The 21631-nt window shown below is 41.5% G+C and overlaps 1 protein-coding gene across 1 annotated transcript in view; it reads left to right on the plus strand.

The window, feature by feature from the left end:
* Window positions 1-2213: 2213 nt before the first annotated feature.
* LOC124284318 overlaps window positions 2214-21631 on the plus strand; it is a 33034-nt gene continuing 13616 nt past the window's right edge. The window contains exon 1 of the mRNA XM_046720399.1: window positions 2214-2709. Within this exon, the coding sequence (XP_046576355.1) occupies window positions 2652-2709 (58 nt within the window). The 5' untranslated portion in view covers window positions 2214-2651. The remainder of the gene's footprint in view (window positions 2710-21631) is intronic.

The following is a 21631-nucleotide window of genomic DNA, read 5'->3' on the forward strand; positions in this document are numbered from 1 at the left end:
GCTGACTTGGTTGACACATGTCATCGTATGTCAATTGCGTACATCGATGGTCATGTTGTTGATCACTGGATTGTTTGGTCCAGACTCGATTATTTGCAGACCGCCGCCATATAGGTGGAATATTGCTGAGTGCGGCGTAAAACTAAACTCACTCACCTACACACCATGCATCAACTTTAAAAGACCAAAATAGGCTTAGGGTGGATATCCAGGGTGAAAATATGATCTTCACTTGACTTGGACGGTGAATACAGAGGCATGTGCTTACCCACTCACATGGTCTTAATTTATCTTATAATGTTCCCTACCATGCTAGATAACTTTATAGCTAACTCAACACACTGGGGCAAATTCCCAAAGCATCAAAATATAATAACTTCTACACCACTACTTAAATAAGATCGTCATGATACATTCCTGTCAACATATTACACTGAAAACAAGTTCTTGAACAGCCACTGAATCTTAATGAAAATACAATTTTGACAGCATTGGTTAATAATAGAATTACTTCCACATAAGAATGTGAATCTCACCAATCCCAGCGTCTAACGGGATCAGGTGGTCAGGCTCGATGGTTGATACATAGATGCTTATAATGTCTGACCAAGACCCGATCATTTACAATCCACCAACACTGAGCATGGCTGGAGGAGTGAGACGTTAATCAACAAAGTCTGTTTCTCTGTTCTTTCTCAGTGTGGCGTAGTCTACAGGTTGAAGTGTTCGCCGAAGACCCGGGTCGATTTCCATATGGGTACAATGTGTGAAGCCCATTTCTGGTGTTCCGATATTGCTGGAATATTGCTAAAAGTGGCATGAAACTAAACTCACTCACTCACTCAGTGTCAATATCACGGGGTCTGACGCACGATTTTATACGGCACTCCAGTCATCGGGCCTGACACAAGCTCCACGACGTGGTCGACAAGAATTGGATGCTGCCGACTAAGTGTAGGCTGTTTCTATCATGGCGACAGTCACCATCCATATTTCTTCATCGATCTGTTTTGCGTACCGACCCGCCGTACCCCTCTCTAGATATATTGACATTTAGGAGAATTTATTGTGGGAAAATGTCTTATAATCCATAGCCATACGTACATATATACGGGATAACATCAATATAAACAAGGATCAGCCAACGACAAAGGTTATGCTTGGGTGAATCTGCATGTTTCACCATTATACCAACCTTGCTTTACTGCAAACATGTGAAGGTTATTTCGGCATTTGACACATCAGGGACAAAACGATGTTCGATGCAATTCCCAATATTTGACATGCACTATATATTTCCTTGTGAACAACAGAGTGAATGAGTATGGTTTTACGCCGTTTTAGCAATATCACGGCGGGACACACCCGAAATGGGCCTCACACATTGTATCCATGTGGGAATCGAACCCGTGTCTTCAGCGTGACGAGCGGACGCTTTAACCATTAGGCTACCCCACCGCCCCCTGAACAACAGACTAGATTTTGACGAGGCAAAGCTTTCAGGTTAACAGTAGACATATCAAGTGATGCCAATTCTTATTTTAGTTTCTGACGTGTGTTTCCATGTTATTTCATGTGAACAATTTACTCGCCTTTGCATGCGTTTGTGACGGTTGACCCGGTGAGACAGGTTACGCTCACCATTTTTACGAACACCTGGTATTCTGTTATTGGTTGATATTCATACATGCACGCGTAAGATAACGTCGGACTCTCTTATTATCGGATATTTGTTATGTGATGGAAATTGTTCTGTCGCCTTTGGATGGGAGTTTGAGATTATTTGCCCTATCTATCGACCGTAGTTTTTTTCAAGTCCAATCTGAAGCCTTCACACCATGAGTATATACTGTCCAAACACCATTCACAGAGGAAGTATGTACATTGTCCAAGCTGGGTATCCATTTAATTCCGTTTAGGTTGCAAACAATCCTCATCTTCTTCCATGAAATGCTTCATCGAAAGCCGACACCTGTGTCTGAGATGTGGCTTTACGAACACGATGCAGTCAACCCATTCAACAGTTTCGCGTTATGAATACTATAACAATGGTCGCCCCACACACAAAAACCAAACCAATTTGCTTTTTCAGACTAACACAGCATGCTGACAGAAAGCAAGTCCTCGGGCATAACGGTATGCTCTCTGGAGACAACTCACGATCGATCAAGCAGCATTAGAATGTATGTTCGTAGTTCTTAATCGATTAAAGTCTGTCTCTAAAGGAACCGGGTAGATCCTGAAAACATCAGCGTCAGGCACTAGTTTGTGTCTTGGATTCTGAATGGAAGCTGATGAATCTTAAAGGAAAGATATTTTACAGCGGATGTTGTGTGTAGGGTCTAACAGAAGCTGGCGAAGACCTTCAGAGCAGCTGTACCCAGCAAGAACAGAGACCCCAAGGTTCAAAGACCATTGTGACATCTTCCACGCCTGACTAGTTGAATACTTAAGTGAGCTACAAGTCTTCTAGTGCATTGCCTTTTTTAAACATAAATGGTATTTGCTGCTGTCTGTCTAGATGAAGATGTGACGATTTCGATGAACGAAGATGGATTTTCAAACCCAGTTTGTATGATGTGTATCTTAAACAGGAAACACATAAACACTTTGACACACCGAAACTGAAGTATTGGGCTAAACACAACGAGATGAAGTTGGAATTGGTACTGATGCTTCAAGTCAGCCTCTTTGTAGGAGGGGCGAAGGGTGAGTATCATTAACACTGCGTCAAGTCAGACGCTGACATGACTTAGCTGTCAGAAAGGTCAGGTAATCATACCGACAGACAATTATTGACTTGTTGGTTCACATTAAACAATATCATTTTGACATTTTGTTTATAAACAACCTGCAGTATTTAGTGTGATTAACGGGATTAATAGGAATGCCAAAATAGGATGTAGATAATTACAATGTAAGAACGTAGGCTAATATAATTTCCTTTGAGAAAACTCAGGGATACAAAAATAGACCTTCATGAAATCTTCATTGATTGGGTTTTTAGCGTAGCCATTCCACCCGAAAATACACTTTGACTGGATACCCAAGGTAGTGATATGTTCTTCACCGACGGATTTGATGTCGGTGGGTATAGAATAACGTAAATATAAATGACAGCTGTAAAGGTATATCTGCCACGACTCCACAATGGAGATGGCGTAAATATGGGGCAAGCGATTCGTTTTTGTAATTTTAATCATTCTGCATAGTATGTACAAACAGCCTTCCTAGACCTGTTGTTGAACGGGAAGCCCAGACGTTTAAAAGGCGACACAATTGGATATTGCAGAGTTACGTCCCCTGAGCACTCCAGAACCCTATGATCGTCGGTTCGAATCCCGGTTTGCCAAGATTATGTCACTCAGCCTTTCTGAATCTAAACAAAGTCTGATACCTTCATCAGTGGGAGCTTTCACATTGTACACTGCTCAAAGCGGCATTACTCAGTCGTAAAACATTTTATCCTATTACAACGAAAACGAGATTTTGACTTAATTTATCACGTCCAGTGATGATAATGATGACGTATATGCCGTTCTAAACAGTTGGTGACGTCATCAATTTTTGAATCATTGGACTGACATGACGTCAGAGCTGTAAGGACCCGTGAAGGTCCGGGTTAGAATATTGATCTTCAGTAACCCATGTTTGTCGTAAGGGGCGACTAAAGGGATCGGGTGGTCAGGCTCACTGACTTGGTTGACACATGTCATCGGTTCCCAATTGCGCAGATCGATGTTCATGCTGTTGATCACTGGATTGTCTGGTCCACACTCGATTATTTACAGACCGCCGCCATATAACTGGAATATTGCTGAGTGCGTCGTAAAACTAAACTCACTCACTCACTCAGAGCTGTAAGATCCGCTTCGCATTCAAAGAAAACAATGGCTAAAGTAGGTATGTCCTCGCAAATCGTATGAAGTAATTTTTCACCTGAGACATTTTTCTCTTCATCCTTTCCTTACGTGTAACATGTTTTGTTACTTCTGTCCCGGGAAGTAAATTCTATATTGCTGGCAGTAAAATCCTGGTGCGTGTTATAAATAAATCCATACGAGTTTATGAATTCCATAGACATATCTTCGGTGACATATTTACGAGGGACAAATAGACATTTCTTGCTACAAGTGGCACTGGTAGGTTACAGATGTGAGAGCAAACCCTTTCCGCTCGCACAGACCAGTAAACCCTACTTACGACAATGTAACTCGGGGATAGCTGAAAGTCTCGGCCAAATAAGATTTGCTGCATTGATGGAACGTGTTGTCAATATTTTTCTAACTAACGAGACTGGTGTGTCCTGATCCCAGTGGTTTGAAGGAGTCCTCTCGGTTCTTCAAAAGTTATTTCAGGAAAACTGGCGTCTGCGTCATGTTTGCTAGGCAGTTCTGTGCTCAAGTTTTTGAAGAGGTGGGCATCCGATGGTGCTTAAACTGCTGTATACGGGGGTGTATTCTGTGTTCATAGCCTCAGTCACTCATTGCAGTAATGACGACAACGGATTTGTGAACATGTGCATTGCCCAGGAGAAATTTAGTGGGTTTTCCAGGAAGTGTTCTGTCGATATTCTCAGACAGTATCTATTGGGTTGATTGGCATGACATTTCTGGATGTGGCATGACATTTTATGGAGGTGGTGTGATATTTCTGGAGGTGGAGTGACGTTTCTGGAGGTTATGTGACATTTGTGGAAGTGGTGTGACATTTCAGGAGGTGGTGTGACATTTCTGAAGGTGGTGTGACAATTCTGGAGGTGGTCTGGCATTTCTGGAAGTGGTCTAACCTTCCTGGAGATGCTGTGATTTTTCTGGAAGTGGTCTGGCATTTCTGGAGATCTGTGAGATTTCTGGAGGTGGTCTTACATTTCTGGAGGTGCTGTGACAATTCTGGAGGTGGTCTGGCATTTCTGGAGATGCTGTGACATTTCTGGAGGTGGTCTGACATTTCTGGAAGTTGTCTGGCATTTCTGGAGATCTGTGAGATTTCTGGAAGTGGTCTAACCTTCCCGGAGATGCTGTGATATTTCTGGAAGTGGTCTGGCATTTCTGGAGATCTGTGACATTTCTGGAGGTGGTCTGACATTTCTGTAAGTGGTCTAAACTTACTGGATGTGCTCTGACATTTCGCATTAGTCAGCTGCTTGGAATCTTTTGGAGTCCCAGAAAAACCAAAGTCATGACCCTGAAAGCTGATGGGACAGACTTTACCTTCTTTGGAGGAGGATACGTCAGATGTTCCCACTGCTGCGTCTGTTACTTAGTCTCTGGCTGATAGTGCTCAACCCAAGGCTCGTCCATAGTTGCAAACCCATCAGTAGATCTCCTTCAAAACGACATATATTCTCAAGCGACGATGAAAGTAAGAGAAGTAACTGAGATACCCGCGCAACCCGTGCCTCAAGAAAATATCAAATTGTCTGTTCGTTTGTTGATTAAGCAATATTCCAGCTATACAAACCAGTGATTGACAGCATGAGCATCGGGATACGATGACATGTGCCATCCACGTCAGCGAACCCGACCACCCGATCCCATTAGTCGCCTCTTACGACAAGCATAGCTTGCTGAAGATCATCAAATATATAATGAAATAAATGTGATCAGGTGGTGTTTATATGTCTGGGAAACGTGAAATTTTCTAATCCGGATTCCGCTAAAATGATATTCATGTCAGTAGAATTTCTGCCAGCAAATGAAAATTGGTGGTCGTGGGGGATGATTCCATGCCATTGTCTACTGCTGAAGTAAAGAAAACTGACAAATAAACAAACAAACAAACGGAATAGAGACACTAATCATAGTGATCCTACCCAAATGCTTGTCATATCATTGTCAGAACCTCCTCATGTTCTTGTACATTGCTTTCATGTCCCTTCCCAAAAAGACAAATCTAAATTCGTTTTCTGTTTTATCATAAAAAGACTAATTTCCAGTCGCCTCCACAAATATGCGTATCCTTTTTATTGCCACCCTGCTACACACACCCTCGCCCCGGAGACGCTCACATTTGGTGGTGACCCTCCCCCGAACCACCCTGACCCTCCCAAACATATCTATATTCTAGGTTGTGTGCATGCGTTTGAGTCTCTCGACGTTATAGAATTTCCACTGGTATGTTGAACACTCAAAGAACACATATGTCGCCTTAGAGGCAGCGAACCTAAGCATACCCGTCAATAACTTGCCGCCATTTTGATTTGAAAATGGCAATGCTGTTATCGTGAGAGAATCTCAGCGACTGCAGGGACTGTACGACAATGTCGGACTTATTGCTGAACGCTTGCGTTGTCAACGGGAAATGTCAAAGTGTGTTTCTTTAACCCAAAGTGGACTATATGTAAGGTTTTCAACTAATTACTTCTTTAGTAACGACAAACGTTCCGTTCTGTCCATTCTGAGGAAAAGTTGTTATTGTAAATGATTAATGGCAAGAATATTTATACAAGACACGTTTTGAGTTACCTTTGGGAAAAACAGATTCAGTTTTACAGAATCATCGCTGACACGACATATGTTTCCTCGTCCACTTTATTTGCTCTTTCATATGTAAGACGGTTAAATCTTGATTATTGATTTGGAATTATTGTTCTTAGATTCGCTGTAAAGTACTATCGATTTATTTTCCTTTGTTGAGTAAAATCGCAGGCAACAAATATTCCAGCCACGTCGCGGCGATGTGTGCATAAGCGATTCCTCGCCACACGTACCAGTGGTCGACAGTATGAGCAACATCGCACGCCAGGATACGATTGTCGTTAGTTTGTGGAATTCCAGAAACCCGCCAATAATGATTAGCGCTTGCTCGTGGTTTTGCCCAAGGTTGGAAGGCTTCACATTCGGGACCAGCAGTTTGAGGCTTCCACTGCCATTGGGCTAACATCATGTATAATCTGAATGTAAAATAACGCCAATACCAGACAATAACCAGTCTCGATTATCCTAAGATTTCACGTGAAAGGCGTAAAATGCAAAATGAACATTATATGAATTGGCCATGGAAAAGTTGAAAGGGTAGGTATGTCATTCTTTCCTTGAAGCAATCGTCACTTACAAAATTTGTTTAAAAAAAGTAAAACATATTGTATATATAATTTTTAAATAATACTGCTCAAATCTAACTCATTCATGCATCAATACTGGTCACAGACCCGTTAAGATCCTGGGCCTAGATTTTCGAAGCTCTCTTAGCGTTAAGATAGTCGTAAGTACCATACATTACCATTAACTTACGACTATCTTAGCGCTAAGAGAGCTTCGAAAATCTAGGCCCAGGTTAGAACTTCTTAAGCCCATTCTTAACACATTGGCTACGATCAAAGTTAAGAATTCTTAGAGCTACGAACGTTTCGAGAATAAGGGCCCTGGTTTGTACATGTCATGGGTCCGACCAATGTGTGTGTCCCCAAAAACATACAAACCGTTCGTGATAGGTTTGTTTCTGATGGGCCGTTGCATCGGACAATTTTTGTAAGCCATCCTGAACGAAGCCTGCAGCTCTATCAACCAATTATTGTTTGTCTATGTTCATGACGTAATTCATGTCAGGTGACCTCGCGCATATATTTGTTGACACAAGGTCAAGGTCACAACCCTAGCAGGGGTTAGGCCAGTTGGTCCGGGGCACCATCACCACCCCCACGTGAACTGTGTGCTGACATGACGCAAAAAGATTCTTGTATATACACTATAGTCCGTTTGGCTCAAAAGCGGACCGATGAATTGCAATCTAACTCGAAAACTAATAAGCAGAAAATACTCAATGAAACACTGATCATAATCAAAACGTCAGACCAACTCTGTGATTTTTTTGCAGAATTTATGTCCTAAAAATAAAAAAGTTGTTTAACAAACTATCACTAAAATATTGACACAGTTCACTATTTGTTACGAGGGAGGAGTGCAGAAAAGGGGACAGCCAGGTGTTCGAGAAAGGATGGAGACGGCACAGCACAGGTTAATGAATCAATAACTTTGTCGGTACTTGTGCACGTGCTCCTCTAACACCTGGCTGTGCCTTTCTCTGCACTATAGGGGAAACTGCAGTGTTCCTTTATTTATACTTCTGGTTTTCACCCAAATAGTGAGTGAGTATGGTTTTACTCACCCAAATAATGAGTGAGTATGGTTTTACTCACCCAAATAGTGAGTGAGTATGGTTTTACTCACCCAAATAGTGAATGAGTATGGTTTTACGCCGCTTTTAGCAATATTCCAGCAAAAGAACTTGGGGACGCCAGAAATGGACTTCACACATTGTACCCATGGGGGGAACTGAACCCGGGTCTTCGGCGAAACGAGCCAACGCTTTAACCACTAGGCTATCCCACCGCCCCTTTTCACCCATTTACCCAGGGAGAATGCTACGATCCTCTTCCTCTCAGCAACTGACTGTGGCCAAAACTCGAACATCATCCTATGGTGACAAGAGTTTGGGTAAGGCAGGTCCTGTCCTCTGTAAGGAACTTCCAGATCACATACACAAATCACAGACTTTCAGACATTCCAGCACGAAGTGAACACCCTGCTGCTCCAAAGAGCCTTTGACCAGCGCCTTTCACCAACACCTGGATTTTAGGCCATATAAGTTGGAACGTTATGATTATATTATTAGAAATACGATTCAAACCTTTCGAAGAAACCTGGAAAAGAATAAGGGAACACTTGTCCTTTCATGCGTTACCTTAGTTTCCTCCGTCATTATCTATCTATCTATCTATCTATCTATCTATCTATCTGTCTGTCTGTCTGTCTGTCTGTCTGTCTGTCTGTCTGTCTATATGTCTGTCTGTCTATCTACTACATCTATCTATCGCTCTTTCTCTCTCTCTCTCTCTCTCTCTCTCTCTCTCTCTCTCTCTCTCTCTCTCTCTCTCTCTCTCTCTCTCTCTCTCTCTCTCTCTCTCTCTCTCTCTCTCTCTCTCTCTCTCTCTCTCTCTCTCTCTCTCTCTCTCTCTCTCTCTCTCTCTCTCTCTCTCTCTCTCTCTCTCTCTCTCTCTCTCTCTCTCTCTCTCTCTCTCTCTCTCTCTCTCTCTCTCTCTCGCATACAGACTCAGACTCAGGATTTTATTCTCATAAATCATACAAAATGATATCGAGAACATACATATATTTTGATAAACACAAAGTACCATTTTGGCTTATATGCATATGAATATAATATAAATATATAACGAAAACAGGGATAATACAATGTTCGTTAAACGTGACAGTTTCTGTACCAAAGGATGATAGTCAGATTTCATAAGGGAAACAAATGTATCAATATGGGGGTTATTACAAAAATAGCTAGGGAGTATACTTTTTCTTACATCATCTAGAGCTCTGCACGATAATATAATATGAAATTCGTCACATATAACAGGCTGGTTACAAATTGTACATATTCTATTTTCTGTGTCTATATTATACCATCTGCCGGTTTCAATCGGTAATCTGTGATTGCATGTTCGCAGTTTTGTTAACCAGATACGTTGTTTCAATGGGAGACTGATTAAATAAGGTTCTGAGTTGGGAGTATGCTTATATAAGGAGTAGTATTTACCTTTTGATGAGTTTTGAAGGTCAGCATTCCATGATTGCTTAAACTGATCTATAAGTGTGTATTTAACATAGTTTTCCAGCCAGGATGCGGAAGGTAACCTTTGGGACTGCCATATATAAGATAACCCAACTTTTTGAAGTATACTTTTCACTACATTTAAAAGATCAAATTGACACATTAGCCATTACATTATACACTATATGAGGAAACTTATGTATTGATGTAATGACTTTACACCAGTAACTTATTATTCTTGTTTTAATCATTACTTCAATATGATATCTACCGAGTTCCCCATAAACCATAAAATTTGGAGTAGATTGTCTTACCTTAAATATATACTTACAAAATGTCAGATGCGTTCTTTCTAAAATAGCTGCATTTTCATACCCCCAAACTTCTGACCCGTATAATAAAATTGGTAAAATGCACACACACAAACACACTAACTAACACACACACACAAGGTTAAAGCAAATATGAATACACCACAGTCTTCACATATGTCAACGCGTTGTTAATTGGTTGCTGGAGGTTAAGGGTCTTGTATAAGGTATTGTTTGTTGCCAAAGGACGCCCTCAAGCGTGATTAGGCATCCGTTTGTGGCTTCCTGCTAACTAACCAACCTTTACAGAGTCACTAACAGCCTCATGAGTTGTCACAACAAATGGCCCAAGGCAGAATGTTGTTTTCGTTCCTTTCAGTGACCCGAGACGTTCATAATAAATTTATGTTTCATTCCACCCACGACCTACACAATAACGCTGATGAATGCGATGAATGCTTGCATGATACTACGGGGCATCTATTTCTTATGTAAAAGCCTGTACAAAGAGAATTGGTTCTCGAGGGTATTGTATTTCAATATTTTTTAATCAAAACAAAGAAGCCCGGAACATTGTGAAATGTACTCTTCAAAAAAGAACCCAAAGCTTCTTTCTAGCTCACCAGCATATAACATTTGATCTCACTGACACAAGGAGTGAGTGAGTATGGTTTCACGCCACTTTTAGCAACATTCCAGCAATATCACGACGGGGACACCAGAAATGGGCTTCACACATTATACCCATGTTGGGAATCGAACCCGGGTCTTCAATGTGACGAGTGAATGCTTTAACCACTAGGCTACTCAACCACCCCACTGAAAACAAGGAAGTGACGTAGCATATTGTTAGTCATGGGTTCTGTAGATATAGTGGCAAACTGATAAGCTGATTGGCTTGATATAAGACATATAATCGGGAGGTAGAGGCTAGATGGGGAGGAGGTGGGGGTAGCCTAGTGGTTAAGACCGGGTTCGATTCCCCACATGGGTAGAAAGTGTGAAGCCCATGTGTTCCTCGCCGTGAACACTAAAAATTAAAAACTAAAACTCACTCGTTCACTCACTTAATATCTGGGTGCAATTGGTCTTAAGCAACCCACCCGTGAAGGTCTGGGTTAGAATATTGATCTTCAGTAACCCTTGCTTGTTGTAAGAAGCGACTAACGTGATCGCGTGGTCAGGCTCGCTGGTTTGGTTGACACATGTCGGTTCCCACTTGTGCAGATCGATGCTCATGCTGTTGATCACTGGATTGTCTGGTCCACACTCGATTATTTACAGACCTCCGCCATATAGCTGGAATATTGCTGAGTGTGGCGTAAAACTAAACTCACTCACTTACATTGCTGGCAAGGCTGTATCTTTATTATCGTGTGTGTATTTGTTTGTTGTTTACCTCGGAATATTCTATTTTCAACTTCTTTATCTAACGTATTACGTTTTCATCATCTCTGGTTTCGAGTAAGTATCGAATGTTTTCCGGTTGAATAACAACATAGAGATTGTCTAAAGTAATCGCCGGAGTATCAGCAAAATACTTACATACAACAAACAATTCTCCTTACATACTATGAACAATCTCTTTAAAAGTGAAATAGCATTAAAATATTTAAAATATACCTAATTCACGTTATCTTTGACGTCTTTCGTAACACAAGGGTCAATTTCGAAAGGTGTTGACATGTGGAGGACAGTTCGAAATCAATAAATGATATCCGATACAATTCCCTATTTTGACTTGTACCATACGTTCCCGAATTATTTCAGGTGAACAATTGACTAGACTTAGTATATGTTTATGACGGGTGCCACCGGTGGGGCAGGATACGCTCACCTATTCGCGAACACCTGGTATCATCACTACTTTCATAGTGATTCATAAACACATACTCTGTCATCGTATCGCATGGTGACAATCACTGGATTGTCTGGCCTAGACTCCATATGTTTATAAACAACATCATGCAGCTGTATTATCGCTGAAACAAACATATGCTCATGATATAGCCACAACTGTACACTCTGCTTTTAGTAGAAATTTGTTATGGATGTAAAAGAGTTTTGTCGCTACGATGCCCAAGACCTTTCAGATTTATGGATCTGTGACATTTTCATGTAATTTCCGTTCGCCACTGACATCGATTACACTGTAACCCATAACAATGTACAAACAAAAACACCAGGACCATTTTCTGACCTTTAAAAATGGAAGTTGATTATTGTTTTGTCGTGAGAACATGTTTATGAATCTGTACAAATACTGATGGCACAAGATGAGGGCAGTGTGAATCACCTGTTGCAAAGATTAGTCATACCATAAAGCCTTTTCAAAAGCTATATTGAGACCTTGAATATTTTTTGAGCAAGAGTCACGTAGCTCTGACATATCGTTCGATGTGAAAGGAAAGATGGCTATTGGATATTCAAAGTCACCCCTCTGGTACTACAGCCGTATAGAGAGTTTCATTTCACTGTGAATCAGTGAGTTTAGTTTTACGCCGCTTTATGCAATATTCCAGCAATATCACGGCGGACACCAGGCTTAGGCTTCACACATTGTACCCATGTAGGGAATCGAACCCGGTTCTTGGGCGTGACGAGGGAACACTTGAACCACTAGGCCACCCCACCACCCCCAAAACCTCACTACCCCGCCCCGGTAAGATGGGATCCACTGATATTTTTCATGAATGACATACATCAACCAAACCTGCGAGCATGACCACCCGACCCGTCAATCTCCTTTTCCGACAAGCATGGGTTGCTAAAGAGTGAGTGAGTTTTACGCCGCACTCAGCAATATTCCAGTTATATGGCGGCGGTCTGTAAATCATCGAGTCGATCGTAGGACAAACGGTACTAAATCGTGCAATACGTCGCATTCGCTATGAGTTAGATCAGCGTGCGTTGTATCTGCGTGTCAAGTACGCTACGTATACGTCCCAATATACGGGGTTCACAGCTCGTGCCGGGAGATCAGCGTATTGCCACGTATGAACCGCTTATCCCCCACGAACACATAGCAGACTTGTACCGAGCTCGACTGATGCGGGACCGATGCACTGCGTATGACCCGCGTAGCAGCGTACGCAGCGTAGGTGCGTGCATGCCCAAAACTAAATTTATCACGCGTACTGGGCCGCATTGCCCGCATGCCGGCGTTCATAAAACTTACACAACACGAATGAGATGCATATGAGGTGCGTATTGTGCGTACTGCTGCGTATGAAAGTAATGTCAATGCTCAACTCATAAGGAATTAGGATTATGGCTGCGCAATATAACCGGTTTACCGGTATTTACCGGTTCAGACATGAAAACGATACGTATTGCGATACGCTGATCGAAACCCGGTATTTTGACTTGCAATCGGAACACTTCGTAACACTCGGAAATCTTCGGGTATTTCCTTTTTTCATTTGTGCCAAATATTATTCACATTTTTATTTTATCATGATTAAAAGTTGTTATTAAAGCTTAATCAAGCATGGTAATTTGGTTGTGTTTTTGCTCTATAAATCAAGCATTAACTCGATTATAAGTATTTTTTTGTTTAAAAATACTTCATGCAATATATTGCAATACATACCGCAATACATGCTTTCGCATCGCAATATATCGCAATATGACAATTCCCTGCAATACCCACCCCTAATTAGGATACGCAGAAGTTTAGGGTCTTTTCAGATTATTGTCTACAGACTCGTCACCGAACATTAAAGTTAGCATTATGATGGGCGGTACTACATGTATTCCCTCTTTAAACATGTACACACCAATGTCTCCATCTTACATAACAGAGTATAAGTATCTGTATAACTAACAGTATACAATTACTCTGGGTATAATGGGTGCAATGTTTGAAGTCCATTTCTGGTGTCCCCAGCCGTGATCTTGAAATAATATTGCTAAAAGCGGCGTAAAACCATACTCCCTCACTCACTCACTACAGGCTGTAGATGATAGCCGCATGTTCCATTACAGGTAGATACTAACATGATAACTGACTGACTGACTGACTGAGGTTGGTTTTACGCCGCTTTTAGCAATATTCCAGCAACATCACGGCGGGGGACACCAGAAATGGGCTTCACACATTGTACCCATGTGGGGATTCGAACCCGGGTCTTTGGCGCCTAACATGATAACAGGGTTACTGATCATATAGCTTTTCTGTGCGCTGTCATGTTTGAAAAATACAAAAACGGCTATTAGTATAATAAAATACTTTGGAAATATATATTGTTTTGATCTTCATTAACTCAAAAGTATTAACTGATAACGTTACTTCCCGTGTAATACGAAGTGGTCTTTTGACTTCTGTTTCTTATGAACAAGTGAGTGATTTCAGTTTTACGCCGCTTTTAGCAATATTCCAGAGATATCACGGCGGGGGACACCAGAAATGGGCTTCACACATTGTATCCATGCGGGGATTCGAATCGGGGTCTTTGGCGTGACGAGCGAACGCTTTAACCACTAGGCTACCCCACCCCAAAACCTCACCACCCTATCCCCGATAAGATGAGATCCACCGCCTCTTCAACACTCTTGACCCGGAAACGAAATATCGTTTCATCTTGAAAAACTTGGGAGTACGATAAAATACAATAAAGACATGAAAGGAATAGGACACACCAAAATGAACTTCAATATACACCCAAGAGGCAGAGTATAAGAGCATCTACGACATAGACAGAATATGAACTTTTATAAACCAAAACAAATTTGGAATGTATGCATGTAAGCAAAAATATATATGTAAGTATGTCCACTATGACAGGCAGTAAAGAGAGTTTGGTGTGATGTTCATCAAACTAAACATCGGAAAGGAATTTATTACGATAGGTCCAAGAAAAGACTGACAATACTCCAAATCTTCCATTGTTCCGTTCTTAACTTGTATTCCACATGCTCTTACTTGCCTGCTCCAATGCTCCATTTAAATCAGTATCTGAAATTATATTTTGAAATATTCATTTTGACAAGAACCTAACAGAAAAAGTTTATTTGTTTATGATCCTTCCTCAGAGACTATCATATTTCCTTATGATCTCCCCTGATTCTCCCTGCCCCTTCCTTATCCTGCCACTCCCGTCGGGTAGCCTAGTGGTTAGGTCCGGGTTCGATTCCCCACACGCGTACAATGTGTGAAGCCTATTTCGGGTGTCCCCCGCCGAGATATTGCTGGAATATTGCTAAAGGCGACTTAAAACCAAACTAACTCACATACTACTCCTGTATTTATCGATTGATCAAGAATTATTCATTATCCTTGTAAAACAATATATACTCTCCCAAAAAAGAAACGCATATAGGAAATTCAACTGTATTTTTATGTTTATTTTGAAACATCTTGTAGGCTTTATGAGTCAATGAAATATAGCGAAATTGCACACTGGGAACGCAGACTTATCAGTGTTTGGCACCAACTCGAGGAAAGTCAGTGTGAGTGTCACATGGAGACGTGTGGTGGCGCTGAAGTCAATACCTCGTGTGACCACCGTGGGCATCCAGAACTGCGCGGCATCGCCTCGGCATCGAACGAATAAGTCTCAGAATCTCGTTTTGCCCAATCGCAGCCCACTCTGCCTGTAGTGTCTGTGCGAGTTGCTGAAGTGTCTGGGGCTGAGGGTTACGGCGTCGCACCCGTCTGTCGAGGGCATCCCACAGATGTTCGATCGGGTTTAAGTCCAGTGATCTTGAGGGCCAGGGGAGCACATTGATGTTGTGGTTCTGGAGGAAGTCTCTAGTGTGACGTGCTGTGTGGGGCCTGGGATTGTCCTGTTGAAACAAGTCCCTCTGGCGATCAATGATTGGAAGGAGGTGTGGGCGTAGGATTTCGTCACAGTACCGTTGAGCTGTCAGGTTGCCCTGGATCATCACCAAATCACTTCTCCTACGGCAGGTGATCTCTCCCCACATCATAACACTTCCCCAGCCGAATCTGTCCACCTGGGGAACGCAAACGTCGGCGAAACGTTCACGTCGACGTCTGTACACCCGCATTCTTCCATCGCGTCGTTCCAATAGAAATCGTGATTAATCACTGAACCAGATTCAATGCCAATTCGGTAGGTTCCAGGCCTGAACGTTGGTGCACCATTGAACTCGATGTCGACAATGTTGTTGTCGAAGCACAGGGCCAAAATAAGGTCTTCTGGCAGGTAAACCAGCCTCTCTCAACCTGTTCCTGACGGTCTGTGCAGAAAGCCTCCTCAATCCGGGTATTTGTCGAGAGGTACTGGTCGCCGTAGCTGTTCGATGACGCAGGTGATGTACCCGGATGTAGCTCGAGGTCGCCCACTACGAGGGGCATCTGCTACCGCATTCTGCCGGCGATATTTCTCCCAGAGCCGTGAAATGGTGCTTTGGTGAACATTCATGCGTCGGGCAACTGCACGTTGAGACTTGCCAGCTTCAAGCAAACCAATGGCGATATGACGGTTGGCTTCACTTAGACGTGGCATTTTGCGTTCGTCAACAATATTCCAAATACAGTGAATAATCGACAGACAGCGATCAACCTTTTATACCCATCATTGAGACAATCTGATCCCCAACTTCCACGTGCATTACATGTGAATTGTGTATTCTGTGACACTACACGCCGAAATTGAAAATCATGCTGTTAAATACGGGTATTTTACGGATGGTGCGTTTTGTTGTGATGTTTCAAAACATAAACACCATAGGACTCATAAACAGAGCAAAACCTTTTGTAAAATGAATCACGTTTTCATTCATTGCTACATGAAATTGCTATTTTCATGATGCGTTTCTTTTTTGGGAGAGTATATAATCAGGTACATGATTAAATATTGAATAAATATCTAAAAAACGTCTATATTAGTGAAGAAATAATGAAGTCTCTGTATATCATGTTTGACATAAAGAATAAATCTAAAACCTAATATCATCTGACCGTAGTTATACAACAGCTGCATAAATAATAAATAACAATAATATTCACTCATGGGAAAACATGAGCTCTGTGACCGTGTGGCCCACACTACTGCAAACACTACGGAGTGTTTAGACTAACTAATCGATAACATCTAACCAGGTACCGTACATCCCCTGATGTTGATGAGACAAGCAGAGAGATCACGTTAATCTCTGTCTCCAGCTTGAATTGATGATGTTTCTGTCTAATCCAAAAATAATGGAATTTTCACAGAATCAATTTATTGTATTTTGCCACAATACGACCCGTTCTGAACATGCATTTATATATGTCATGATGGAGTGAACCTGAGGGTGAGTCACGCCGAAACATTGACATTTAGTAGAAACGTTCAGTTTACTGTTACTTGCAATTATCATTACCATCCCATTTACAGCCATCTTTAGTTTCAAATTATCGTAAAAACTAAGATCGGTTGAAAAGATTTATTTCGTTTTTCTGTTATACCTGTAATTTTGTTCTCTTGTTCTCAAGAAGATATATTGTATTTCTGAAAGCCATTTCTTGCATAGCAGGGGGTGAGTAGACTGTGAGGTTCACAACAAAGACACTCTGGGATGGCTTGAATGGAATGAGATCTTTTACTTGATAGTTTGCATGATTATTTGACAAAATTATTTTTAGCAATATTCTATCAATATCATGGCGAGGGCGCAAGAAATGTGCTTCCCACATTGTACCTATGTGGAGAATCAAACCCGGGTCTTCAGCGTGACGAACGAACTCTTTAACCACTGGGCTACCCATGTGGCTACCCGACCACCCCGCAATAGCTGTAACCCCTAGGGCACATTCTACTCGGGGGACAATGTCGTGGTATAAACACATTGTAGCCATGTAAGACCATTCTGCAACCTGAAGCTATCATCAATCTGCAACACCTGCACAAAATCGATCATATAATGTTTCATTGGTTTGTTTTGTTTTTATTTTTGTTTCACGCCGCAATATTGCAGCTATGTGGTTGCTGATTCTAATTAATCGAGTCTGGACCAGACAGTAATTATGATCAACAGTTTGAGCATCGATCCATACAATGACATGGTTTATGATCTCATTGATAGCATTTCTGTAAAAATATTGGGTAAAACAATTCGCCAAGAAGTAAGCATCCCCACGGGCACCAATTGTGCTCCCCTCCTTGCGGATCTGTTTCTTTATGCATATGAATCAGAATTTCTGCTTGGGTTGGCAAAATCAAACAAGGTAATTTGGCCTAGATGTTTAACTGAAGCTTCCGGTACATCGATGATCTAATTTCGTTCAATAACCATCAAATTATCCAATTGCCTTCGTAATAAGTTTCGTAATACAAGTGTCAATGTCAGTAAAGCTTTCAAAAAGTTTTATGGTAGATATGAGGAGAACAGTTCGAAATTTGATGCATCAGTGACAAAGTTTCCCATGCAATTCCCTATTATGACTTATACCATACGTTCCCGAATTAGTTCAGGTAAACAATTGACTAGACTTAGCGTAATGTTTAAGACAGGTGCCACCGGTGGGGCAGGATACGCTCACCTTTTCGCGAACACTATTTCATAATGATTCATAAAAAACATGTTCTGTCATCGTATCTCATGGCGACAATCACTGGATTGTTTGGTCCAGACCCGATTCCTTTACAAACAACATCATACAGCTACAATACTGCTGACCACAAACAGCTGCTGGGGCGGTGGGGTAGCCTAATGGTTAAAGCGTTGGCTCGTCACGCCGAAGACCCGGGTTCGAGTCCCCACATGGGCACAATGTGTGAAGCCCATTTCTGGTGTCCCCCGCCGTGATGTTGCTGGAATATTGCTAAAAGCGGCGTAAAACCAAACTCAGTCAGTCAGTCAGACAAACAGCTGCTCATGACATAGTCGCAGCTGTACAATCGACGCTGCTTATAGCAGAAATTTCTTATGGATGTGGAAAGGGTTTTGTCACTTCTATGTATCCACCAAGTTAGCAAGCCTGACAACCCGATCCCGCTAGTAGTCTCTTACGACAAGCATGGGTTACGGGTTTCTTCACGGGTCATATTGGTTTAAGAATCTGTAACTGCAGATATTATAGAGGTCGGATATATAAACAAAAAACGAAAGAGAATAATCTATCTCCAGTATCTACCGAAATGATTGTTCGCTGGTGTTGACGTTTTGTCATGTGCATGTATGTATACGTCAACTGATTTGTTCCCTGTTGTTGACGTTTTGTCATGTGCATGTATGTATACATCAACTCATTGTTCCCTGGTTTTCACGTTTTGTCATGTACATGTATGTATACATCAACTCATTGTTCCCTGGTTTTCACGTTTTGTCATGTACATGTATGTATACGTCAACTGATTGTTCCCTTGTGTTGACGTTTTGTCTTGTACATGTATGTATACGTCAACTCATTGTTCCCTGGTTTTCACGTTTTGCCATGTACATGTATGTATACGTCAACTCATTGTTCCCTGGTTTTCACGTTTTGCCATGTACATGTATCCATACGTCAACTGATTTTTTCCTGGTTTTCACGTTTTGTCATGTACATGTATGTATACGTCAACTCATTGTTCGCTGGTGTTGACAATTTGTCATGTACATGTATGTATACATGAACTAATTGTTCGCTGGTGTTGACGTTTTGTCTTGTACATGTATGTATACGTCAACTGATTGTTCCCTGGTTTTCACGTTTTGCCATGTACATGTATGTATACGTCAACTCATTGTTCCCTGTTGTTGACGTTTTGTCATGCTGATGTATGTATACGTCAACTGATTGTTCCCTGGTGTTGACGTTTTGCCATGTACATGTATGTATACATCAACTCATTGTTCCCTGTTGTTGACGTTTTGTCATGCTGATGTATGTATACGTCAACTGATTGTTCCCTGGTGTTGACGTTTTGCCATGTACATGCATGTATACGTCAACTCATTGTTCCCTGGTTTTGACGTTCTGTCATGTACATGTATGTATACGTCAACTCATTGTTCCCTGGTGTTGACGTTTTGCCATGTACATGCATGTATACGTCAACTCATTGTACCCTGGTGTTGACGTTTTGCCATGTACATGTATGTATACATCAACTGATTGTTCCCTTGTGTTGACGTTTTGTCTTGTACATGTATGTATACGTCAACTGAATGTTCCCTGTTGTTGACGTTTTGCCATGTACATGCATGTATACGTCAACTCATTGTACCCTGTTGTTGACGTTTTGCCATGTACATAGCATGTATACGTCAACTCATTGTTCCCTGTTGTTGACGTTTTGTCATGAACATGTATGTATACGTCAACTGATTGTACCCTGTTGTTGACGTTTTGCCATGTACATGCATGCATACGTCAACTGATTGTTCCTTGGTGTCGACGTTTTGCCATGTACATGCATGTATACGTCAACTCAATTGTTCGCTGGTGTTGACGTTTTGTCTGTGTACATGTATGTATACGTCAACTGATTGTTCCCTTTGTGTTGACGTTTTGTCATGTACATGTATCCATATACGTCAACTGATTGTTCCCTGGTTTTGACGTTTTGCCATGTACGTATGTATACGTCAACTGATTGTTCCCTGGTGTTGATTGCGTTTTGTCATGTACATGTATGTATACGTCAACTGATTGTTCGCTGGTGTTGACGCGTTTTGTCTTGTACGTATGTATACGTCAATCGAACTGATTGTTCCCTGGTGTTGACGTTGTCATGGCTGTACATGTATGTATACGTCAACTCATTGTTCCCTGTTGTTGACGTTTTGTCACATGCCCTGATGTATGTATACGTCAACTCATTGTTCCCTGGTGTTGACGTTTTGCCATACGTACATGTATGTATACATCAACTCATTGTTCCCTGTTGTTGACGTTCGTCAACTGATTGTACCCTGGTGTTGACGTTTTGTCTTGTACATGTATGTATACGTCAACTGATTGTTCCCTGGTGTTGACGTTTTGCCATGTAAATGCATGTATACGTCAACTCATTGTACCCTGGTGTTGACGTTTTGCCATGTACATGTATGTACACATCAACTAATTGTTCCCTTGTGTTGACGTTTTGTCTTGTACATGTATGTATACGTCAACTGAATGTTCCCTGTTGTTGACGTTTTGCCATGTACATGCATGTATACGTCAACTCATTGTACCCTGTTGTTGACGTTTTGCCATGTACATGTATGTATACGTCAACTCATTGTTCCCTGTTGTTGACGTTTTGTCATGAACATGTATGTATACGTCAACTGATTGTACCCTGGTGTTGACGTTTTGCCATGTACATGCATGCATACGTCAACTGATTGTTCCTTGGTGTCGACGTTTTGCCATGTACATGCATGTATACGTCAACTAATTGTTCGCTGGTGTTGACGTTTTGTCTTGTACATGTATGTATACGTCAACTCATTGTTCCCTTGTGTTGACGTTTTGTCATGTACATGTATGTATACGTCAACTGATTGTTCCCTTGTGTTGACGTTTTGCCATGTACATGTATGTATACGTCAACTCATTGTTCCCTTGTGTTGACGTTTTGCCATGTATATGTATGTATACATCAACTAATTGTTCCCTTGTGTTGACGTTTTGTCTTGTACATGTATGTATACGTCAACTGATTGTTCCCTTGTGTTGACGTTTTGCCATGTACATGTATGTATACGTCAACTGATTGTTCCCTTGTGTTGACGTTTTGTCATGTACATGTATGTATACATCAACTGATTGTTCCCTTGTGTTGACGTTTTGCCATGTACATGTATGTATACGTCAACTGATTGTTCCCTGGTGTTGA

The sequence above is a fragment of the Haliotis rubra genome, unplaced genomic scaffold (genome assembly GCF_003918875.1).
Source record: "Haliotis rubra isolate DU_JTF1 unplaced genomic scaffold, ASM391887v1 Scf333, whole genome shotgun sequence".
Lineage (NCBI taxonomy): Eukaryota > Metazoa > Mollusca > Gastropoda > Lepetellida > Haliotidae > Haliotis > Haliotis rubra.